This window comes from Sarcophilus harrisii, chromosome 1 (genome assembly GCF_902635505.1).
Source record: "Sarcophilus harrisii chromosome 1, mSarHar1.11, whole genome shotgun sequence".
NCBI lineage: Eukaryota > Metazoa > Chordata > Mammalia > Dasyuromorphia > Dasyuridae > Sarcophilus > Sarcophilus harrisii.
Window position 1 is genome coordinate 53,606,859 of NC_045426.1, and position 10,423 is coordinate 53,617,281.

General features: G+C 48.9%; 1 protein-coding gene across 1 annotated transcript in view; it reads right to left on the reverse strand.

Annotated features, from left to right (window-relative positions):
• The window catches only part of PLXND1 (plexin D1), a 196,319-nt gene extending 186,184 nt beyond the window's left edge, over positions 1-10,135 (reverse strand). Inside the window, exon 1 of the mRNA XM_031955593.1 lies at positions 8,729-10,135. Coding sequence (XP_031811453.1) covers positions 8,729-10,135 — 1,407 coding nt within the window. The remainder of the gene's footprint in view (positions 1-8,728) is intronic.
• Between the last annotated feature and the right edge of the window lie 288 nt (positions 10,136-10,423).

Sequence of the window (10,423 nt, forward strand, 5' to 3'; positions counted from 1 at the left end):
GTGCTCTCCCCACTACTTGTGGCTGCCAACCAACAGTAATTCATTCCTCCCTAAAGAGGACATCCTTTTGCTGGGGCTCAGTGAGCCATGTAGGAAATAAAAGGGTCATTCCTTTTCATTCAAGCGTGCTCCCTGAACCTATAAAAATCCCGGCAGAGGTGGCTGCTCAAGGGCTGGTTCCATTCTCACTCAGCACTTTTTGCTCCTCAAAAGAGAAGATAATAATATAATGAGCAACTTTGGGTACCCCGGGCTTATCATAACACAATTTATCAAAATTGATTAAGGCTTTTTCGAGGGGTCAAGCTCATGCTCGGCGCTGGGAGCCACAGAAAGGGGATGTTTCCTCCAAGAGTTTAAAATCTCACTGAGATGGCCACACACACACACACACACACACACACACACACACACGTCCGTGACCCCACAAGGCAAAACTGGGAGTCACAGGCACAAATGGCAGGGGAGACATTTCAGACATGGATCAGGGAAAACTTCCCCCTAATCAGAGCCCCAGAAAAAAGGAGGGGCTGCTTTGGGAAGTGGGGGGCTGCTGCTTATTAGAGATTTTCAAACCAAGACTAAAAAACGATTTGGAGGGGATGTTACAGAGGGGATTTTTGGTCAAGTATGCTCTGGATTGACTGATGAGTGGGTAGAGGATTCTAATATTCTATAAATGGATGAGAGAAAAGGGAAGTGGGATGTCTAGAGGAGGGATGTGAGATAAAGTTGAAGAGGAAGGGTGGGGCCAGATTATGGAAAAACTCAAATGTCACCGAGGAGTTTTGTTTTGATTGCTTTCTCAAGGAGGGTGGGATAGGAGTGTGTGTGGTGGGGGGACAGGAAGGACGCCAGTATAATGACCTGGGGACACTGTGCTCCAGAAACCACAGGTTTCTGGATGAATGATAAAAGTAGAGTTTTCAGAAAGTTGCTGAGAAGTTCTTGAGTTAATTAACAAGTTTTATCGAACCTCCCTGTTCAATAACACTAATGGGCTGGACCCCAAGCCCTACTAGATCATTTGCATCGCGTTTTCAAGTTTCTGTGTATATTTAGCACAGCAACCCTCTGAGATGGTATCATAAACATTGTTTTACCTATTTTACAAATGAGGAAACTGAGGTTTGGAAAAGTCATTTAACTCAAGTTCATAAAGCTAACAGAGCACATTCGACTTCGTTTGTATCTATCACAAGCTGCTGCCCAGAAAAGAATTAGAAGTCATAGCCCATTCCAGCCCCAGCCTAGGGTGGGGATGGAAAGACAGAACACTATTACAGAGAAAAGGGGGAGAAAAGGCATAGAAATAAGAAAGCTGGGCACCAAATCACAGCTTTACAACTAACTACTATGTGACCTTGGGCAAATAACCTGGACTCAGTTTCCCTATCTGTAAAATGACAGTCTGAATGACATCTTAATTTCTTCTGGCTCTTAACATTCAAACTAGCGGGATATTGTTTTGTTCCTTGTCAAAATAATTTTCAAAAATTTGGGAGTTCTGAATAAAAATCTGATTTCCCTGAATCTTTCCCTTTCCAGCCATGGCAAAAAGCCCTCACGGTCCATTTCCCAAGTGAGTAAAAAATGCGTCATATCCCCAGAAGACAAAACTTTTGCTTTAGGAACGTTTTGCTGTTGGCTTTGAGCTATCATTTCAAAATTCAAGTGTCTAACAGTCCGGGACTGTTTATATAAAGCTGCCCATGTGGCATATTTGGGTTAACAAGCCTTTATCATACAAACCACTGTTGGCCATCACATCCTGAAATCACAAAGCACTGTGTTATGGGGATGGGAAATGCAGAGTTTCTTTGCAAGCTCCATCATTATCTCCTGCCATTTAGTCAGTAGAGATTCCTGGAATGGTGGGAATCTCTCTCTCTCTCTCTCTCTCTCTCTCTCTCTCTCTCTCTTCCATTTTCTAAAGTCCCCTGACACCCTGTTCTCCAACTATGGCCACTATTCATTGGTGACCAATATTTATGTCCAATCCCAATCCCACCAATCCCACAATCAGTAACTAGGAGAAAAACAAAACAAAAACAAAACAAGACAACTACCTCTTGGTCTAAAAGCTTGGGAGGCTTCCCAGCTGACCTCTTTCCTTCCCCATTCCAATGCTCTGCAGTCTGCTATCAGATGAATCTTCCTAACACATATTTTTCTACATCACTCTTCCTTGCTGAAGAACATTCAGTGCTCCCTCTGACCTACCAGATAAAGTCAGCACAGGATTATAGACATACAGAGGTAGGATATCCCTTAGGGATAACATGGGCACTAGGTGGTGCTGCAGTAGATAGAACACCAGGCCTGAGTCAGACGGACTCATATTCCTGAGTTCAAATCCAGCTTCAGACACTTAGTAGCTGGGCAACCCTGGGCAAGTCACCTTACTCTGTTTGCCTCAGTTTCCTTACATGTAAAATGATTTGGAAAACCTTTTCATACCTTTGCCAGGAAAACTCCATATGGGGTCACAGAGTCAGATATGACAACAGGAATCATATAACCCAACAAACCCATTTTTAAATGAGGAAACTGGGGCCCTGAAAGTTGAAAAGTGTTTTCTAAGCCTGGTATACTGGAAAGAGAGGAAGAATTAATGCCAAAAGACCTGAGTTCAAGTCCCTACTTTGCCAATTATTAGCCAAATCTCCTATAATCAACTCATTCTCCATGAGCCTCAATTTATTTTCGTTGGGAATGACACTTCCACTAAACATCTCCTGGAGTTCCTGAGAAGAAAGGACTTTCTAAACTATAAAGTGCTAACCAGATGCGAGCTATTTAGTATTTCTAGTGCTTTCTACCATCATTTTCTAATTGAGAAGGAGCACCCATAGACCTTACTCCACGGCCCAAAGTCATCAACATGTGATTTTATACAGAGAGGCAGCTTGGGGGCCTATAGAGTCAGGAGCCTGAAATTTCAGTCCCAGCTGAGATGCTAATTTATTCCCCCGAGTTTGGGTAAACCCCTCCCTGCCCCTTACAGGGCTCAACTTATCATGTCAGAGGAGGGTATTGGATTAGATCATCTTTGACCATAGACGATCCTAGGAAATCCCCTAACTTGACCCTCAGCCAATCCTAAAGCTGGCTCCAAAACCTTTTTTCTTGACCACACAAACGCCCACCAGTTGAAAAATCTCCTTTGCTATCTGAGGGCAGACCCAGCCGAATGTGGAGAAGCTAATTGTCAACTTGGTCACATGAAGATGAATTTGGGGGCCACAGGAATTCCTGTTACAAAGGGGTTTCCCCCTGAGTCAGTATAATATTGAAAATGTCCAGAATTATGGAAAACAGAAGACAGCCTGGTGAAGGAAGTAGGAAGAATACTCTGGAGTGAGAAGGCTTTTTGTTTGAGATCTGGCTCTGCTCTTTCTATTCGTGTGAGCTTAAGCAATCACTTCAGCTTTCTGAGCCTAACACACTGACTCATTTATAAAATGAAAAGTTAGGGGTCATCTAATCCAAATTTCCCTCTGCCTTTACAGCCTATGATCCCATGAATGGGAACCCAAATCACTGCATTCTAGTTCCTGTTCTGCCACAAACTAGGCAAGATCACTTCCCTTGACTGTAGATTCTTCACCTGTGGAATACTATAAAATTACAGGATATATTTATACATTTATATGCATATGTATTTATATAGATACATGTATAGATAAAATTAGATAATCTATATAAGTATAGATATAAAACATTATAAAAACTAGAGCATCCCTCAGACTGCAAGGCTCAAAGTTGCAATCAATCAATGAGCCAGCACTTATTAAACACCTACTATGTGTCAGACACTTTGCTAGACAAAAATTAAGGAGTACCTGCCCTCCAGAAGCTTACATTCTATCAGAGGAAGCAATTTTAAAATACATACAAAACAAAAACAGAGTAACTGGGAAAGGGGAGAGATAGCAGCAGCTGCTGGTGGCAGGATTGACTCCATTTTGGTGCTTAAGCTGAGCTTTTGGGCAAAAGCTGCATTTTACAGACGAGACACCCAAGACCAAGAAAGCTCAACAGCGGCAGAGCTGAGAGCCAAAGCGTGGTCCTGGCTCAGAAATCTAGCCTTCTTTTTAGTGTGCCTTGAGGTACTATTCACTCTGTAAAACTAAGAATTCAAATTCCCCCCCAATATCTTTTAAAATGCTCCCACATCTCTGAAAAGGCAAACAGAAGCTTGGGACCCACAAAACAATCGCAAACACGGGGATTTTCTCATGGCAACCCAGGCAGGCGCTAACCATAACTTAACCCCCAGAAGCGGCCGCCTCTCTGCTAATCTGTTCTCCTGCTGTATTCTCAGGGCTGGAGTTTAAGATACATTCAAATATTTCATTGTCTCAAAGGTGGGAAATTGATGTTAAATACTGCAGGGCTGAGAAACTCAATCTCACAGGCCCTGTCTCTATAGACCCGTCCTGGGACCAAGAAATAAAATACTGCTTGTTAACTTCCTGGCAAACTCAACCATTAAAAAAGAAAATCAGACAGATTTTCTTCCAAATTACCACAAGGGGAAAGGGGAAGATGTTTTCCAGTAGTGTATCAGAGCAACATTTCCAAAAGATTAGAACTTTTGCAGAGTATCTAACGCCCTCCAAGGATGGCTCATGGATACTGCATCCTGCAGATGGTTGACATTGCCCTCCCCCCAACCCCGGGACCCCTTCCTCTCGCCCCCACAAAGAGTCTTTAAGGACAGAGTAGTAGAGTGGGTGACAGAGTGGAGTCAGAGAAGACCCCCCATCCCCAGCCTGGGTTTGAATCTTGGAAATTATTGAACCCCTTCAGTTTTCACATCTGTGAAATAAAGATAACAATACTCTAGTACCTCCTATGACGACCATAAAGGATATTATATATCCAATTTGATATATAGGCGTCAATTATTTTCATGAGATTGCTCTAGTCGAGGAACCTATTAGTTCAAAACCCATGAATAGCCCCAGTATTGCATTGCTACCCCTGAAATATTACAAGAATCAGGAGGAAAGAAGCACATTTGGTGGAAAGAAACAGACAGGAAATTCTCAAAATAAGGTGACACAGCAGAATTTCAAGGTACACTGGGAAAGGGACACTAGTGACCCTATTGAGATCACAGATGAGGTATTGGAATATACATAGTATTATGGAGATCTCAGAAGACATCTAGTTTAATCCTGACCATTTTACAGATGAAAGAAACAGATTCAAGAAAATTAAATGACATGCTTAGAATCACAATGATAGTAAGAGACAGGTAGAATTTGAACCCAGTTCTTCTGATGCCAGAATTAGTTTCCATTTGATTATTCAGTTGATTTTCTTATTGATATCTATATTAAGAGCATCAATATCAATTAATCAATAAGCATTTATTAAGTGCCTACTCTGTGCCAGACACTGTACTAAGCACTATGGGGAGGAAAAGAGGCAAAAGACAGTCCCTAGCTCGAAGGAGCTTACAATCCAACAGGGACGACAACAGGCAAACAGTTATGGACAAACTAAACACGGGATAAATAGGAAGTAATTGAAAGAAGGAGAGCACTGGAACTGAGAGAGTTTGGGAAAGGCTTCCTGTAGAAGATGGGATTATAGCTGAGTCTTGAAGGGAGCCAGGGAAGGCAGTAGGTGGAGAAAGAGAGGAAGGACATTCCAGGTGTGGAGGATGGCCAGAGAAAATCCACTGAGCTGAGAGATGAAGTGTCCTGTGTGAGGGACAGCCGGGCGGCCAGTGCCGCTATGGAGATGAGCATGTGTCAGGGAGTAAGATTAGGGACAGGGACAGGTTATGAAAGGCTTTGAATGACAAAGAGGCAATCAATGTTGTATTTGATTCTAGAGAAATAAACCTGGGCCAATGGATTCTTAACTTAGGTTGAGAGGACCTAATCCAAAACTTCTTAGCTAATCCAAGAAAACCCAAAAAGAGATCACATTGGATTAGAGTGATTTATTCTCTTGGACAAGGAAATTTAGGAGCCATTTTTAGCCAAATTTAGGGACATCCAATGTGGGTCCCCGAGAAAGATCTCTGCAGATTTAGATTTTAATCTAAGATAAAGATCTGAGACAGATGCAGAATTGTACACTTCCAAATAATACTGATATATATAAAACCAACCTTCAATCTGACCACTATTTGCTCAGTTCGGAGAAGACTCAAGGGCTTAATGCACCAATGTAATCATTTCCTAAGCAAGAGACAGTGGTTGGATGCTATAAAGACCCAAACCACCAGACCAGACCAGAAGCTAAAAAGCCACAACCCTATTGGCTCCTGGACATCCTGGCCCTGGTGCCAGCCAGGCAGCTGGCCCTATCTGTTAGTGCCAAGATGGCACTGCTCAGCAAGATCACAGAACTTTCTTTCTATGAGGCAGGTCTTTTAACAGCTGAAGATGCCCAGGGAAACTTCCTGTGTTCTTCCCAGGGGCAGAAAGTTAGCCAGAGTCCCCATCACCTGTCACACAGCCCTAGTAGGGCGATCCAGATATATCTACATGTCCCTTTATTTCTCAAAAGTGGGTTTCTCTCCTTAGGAAAAAAGTAGGTAACACTGCAAGTAGCACGTGCCTCGAGTTAGTGCTTCTTCCTGTAAGGAAGAAGGATGCCCCTGTCTCTTCCTAATGTAAATATCCCCCATGTGGTTGATAGGCAGATTTGTCAACTTTCTCCTGGAATCCACAAAGAAAAGCCATTTAGATACCCTCAGAGACTCACCCCTCTGCTGTCCTCCCATTGCAGGGCCCAGCCCAGTGAGCCCAGAGGAACAGCTGGGAGAGCCCCAGCCTCCTCCAAAGTGCTTGTCCTCCCCAGCCTCCTCCAAACAGAAGGCAGCAACCCAGGAGCACTCTGAGTCACCACCGGTCACTGGGGCCTGAGGAACGTGGGAATGAAGAGGACTCCCAAAGGAAGAAGGGGGGTGAAAAACCACCACGTCCTTGGCTGTGTGCTAACCCAAAAAGGAGTCTGAGTAACTCCCCACCAGACCCAAAGTTTATACATACACACACACACATACGTGCACACACAGAGAGGGAGGGATGAAGGGAGAGACAGAGACTAGAATCAGAGACAGACAGAGACAAAGACAGACAAAAACAGAGACTGAGAAACAGAGACTGAGAGAAGAGAGACAGACAGAGACAGAAACTGAGAGAAACAGAAACTGAGAGAGACAGAGACAGACAAAGACAGACAGAGACAGAGACTGAGAGAGACAGAGACAGGCAGACAGAGACAGAGACTGAGACAGAAAGATAGAAACACACAGAGACAAAGTGAGAGAAAAAGAGACAGAGACAGAGCGAAAAAGACAAGAGACAGAGAGAGACAAAGACAGAGAGATAGAGGCAGAGAGAGACTGAGAGATCCTTCTTTCTTTCCTCCCACAGGCTGCTGATTGGGTCTGGACTTCAAAAGACCTGACCATGTTAGAGATAATAACAGCTAGACCACAGGAAGGCACCCTTTGAGATAGCGCCTCTTTAGCTGCTGCCTTTGGTCTGAATCTACTAATGCAGGCCAGTCCATTCTCTGGAACTTTTAGCCTGTGGGTTGGATGGGTGAGGGAATTCTCCACTCTGCAGCAAAGGTATCAAACTCAAATAAAAACATCCTAAGGGATCCCTGCAGCCAGATATTAACCTAGAAAACCACACCTTAACATTATCTATGTTCTTCTGCATTTTAAATGATTTTGTTCAATGTTTCCCAATTACATTTTAATCTGGTTCTGGGGCACTGAGGAGTGCCGGGGTTCTCGATTGACCCTTCTGGCCTAGAACCTTCAGAGATTAATGTGCCCAGTGTCCTACAACCAGTATGAGTCAGAGGCAACACTGGAAATCAGGCTTTCTTCCTAGCTTTGAGGATAGCTCCTTAGTCACTTTGCCCCCGACGACGCTGTCTCTCACCATTAGGGATAGGGAAATTCCCAGGAGATGTGAGGAGCAAGAGACAAAAGTTCAAGGGAGAGGGAGAGAGGGTAGGTAGGGAAAAGCCGGATCCTCCCAGCCGACAGGGCCACGGATCTGACCCCGAGATTGGAGCAGTGCAGACGCTACACAGCTGCGACTTGTCTACTCAGCTCCACGAACCCAGGGAGGCAAGCGGCAGGCCAGGTCACTGACCCTTCCTAACTTCCAAGAGGGAGAGAGAGGTAGGTCGGAGCCTCTGAAAGCTCCAGGGACCGCTTGCCACTCCGATAGGAAAATTCTAGGGCAATGAGGTGGCCATTCTAAGCAGCCTTCGAAAATCCCAAGGGGGCAGGGAGTTAGTTGCAGAGTTGCGGGTTATAATCTCTAAATGTCTCGGTAAAAGGAGCAGCTGCAAGCCCTCGTGAGTGGCTGAAAAGTTTGTCTCAGAAATCCAGACAGAAATCGGCAAGGGGGGAGTGTGGGTCCCCTGCCTGTTTCGCAGGGCCTGCACTTTCAGCGGGGAGGAACCCGGGTAGGAGTTGTTGGGAGGTCAGGGGCTTGTCGGGGGAAAGAGGAAGAAGCTCTTTCCCAGGATTTAGCAAACTCACTGGGCAAGAAGGAAAAGTGACCGAAGGAGGAGGAAGATGGGAGGCAGAATTCCAGGAAGGGTCTGGCGCCCTCCACCCCCAAACGTCCACCTGTCCTCAGAGGCAGATGCTGACTCACCTTCTCTGCCCGCTAAGGGAGCCAGCCCCCCGTCTCTCGCTCCCCCTCCCCGCTCCCAGCCCACAGCTTACCTGGATGTTCCTTTTCTTCTCGCAAGCCGGGCCCGTGCCCTGAACTACGCTCTCCAGCACCGCGACCACGTCGGGAGAGGGGTCCACGAAGCACGCGTTCCGAGCCGCCCGGATCTCGCCCTCGATGTCCCTGAAGCGGAACACGCAGAGGGCGGACTGGGCGCGGGTCCCCGCACCCCCGGTGCCGCCAGGGGCGGCCCGCTCAAACACCCCGAACAGCAGGTCTTCGGGCCGGCTCGGCCCGGGCGCCGCCGGAAACACCGACACCAGACGGTTGAAGACCTCGCCGCCCGCCGGCCCGCCGCAGTGCAACTTCAGCTGGATGTAGGACTCGGTGAGCTTCTTGGTCTCGGCGGCGGCCCCGCCGGGCCCCCCGGCCGGCCCCCAGCCGAGGCAGATGCGGGCCAGAAGGCTGTGAGACTGGCTCTCCTTGTCTCCCGCCTTGGCCTCGCTATTTAGGGCCAGGTAGGCATAGGCTGGGGTGGTGGGGGCCCGGGACCCGCCCCGTCCGTGGGGCGCCTCCGGGCCGGCGCTGCTGCCCGGGTGCAGGAAGGCGCGGACGAAGCCCAGTTTGTGCAGGGCCTTGGCCCCCTGCTTGATCTTGAGGATGTTGTCGTCGGAGGGGTTGAGGTCGAAAGTGAAGAGCTTGGCCAGATCGCCACGCGTGTCCAGGGAGCGGATGGCGATCTCCGGGGTGTTCTCGAAGCGGTGGTCCTCCAGGCTTTGGTTCCGCGGGAAGAATTGGCTCCCGAAGCCGGTGTAGGTAGCTCCCACCAACAGCCGGGTCCCGCCGGGACTGGCCCCTCCAAGGACCCCCGACGGCGGTTCCAGCACCAGGCCCACGGTGGAGGCATTGGGGTGGTTGGCTGCTACGTTGAGCATGCTGGGGAAGACCGTGACCGGCTCGGAGCCGTCAGCCGTCGGGGGGAAGCTCACGGCCACGGCCGAGATGTTACCCAGGCGCCTCAGCTGGCAGAAGCCTTGGTAAATGGAGCCGCAGACCACCACCAAGCCCTGCCCGGGGTCCAGCTGAAGGATTTTGTTGTAGTTGTTGGTCAGCATCTTGGGGTGCTCGCAGGAGGCCTGGGGCAGCTGCGGGGCGTGACATAGCGGGTTGTCCCGCACCGGCCCCACAGCCTCCTCCACCTCCAGGCTCAGGTTGGGACCGGACAGCTGGTAGAGCCTGTTCACCGCTGCCAGGTACACCTTCCCTCCGGGGCCGTCCAGAGCGAAGTTGTTGGTCGGGGTGGGCGAGGGGAATCGCCGTTGGATCTCCAGCGCGGCGCTCCCCCTTAGCAGCGGCGGCAGCAGCAGCAGCAACAGTAGCGGCAGCGGCGGCAGCAGGGGGGTCGTCACCCCCGGGAGCCGGGGGCTACGGGCTGCGCCCCCCGCGGCAGGAGGAGCCATCCTGACGCCTCCTGAGCTGCAGCGCAGCCGAGTGCATTTGGAGCTGCCGGAGCGAGCAGCCGGAGAGCGGGGAGGGAGGGGCAGGGGCTGGGGAGGGGGGCGGGCGGGTGGGGGGAGCTGGTGGGAAGTGGGGAGGGGGGGGGCTCGCTGCTAAACCTGTTTCCTGCGCTGCTCCAGCAGCTCTCGAAACGCCCGCCCGCAGCTCAAGTCCCGTCCGGCTCCTGCTCCGGCCCCGCCGCCTGCCCTCCCTTGCCTAGCCCAGCTAGGGACTTTCACATCCGCGCGGCT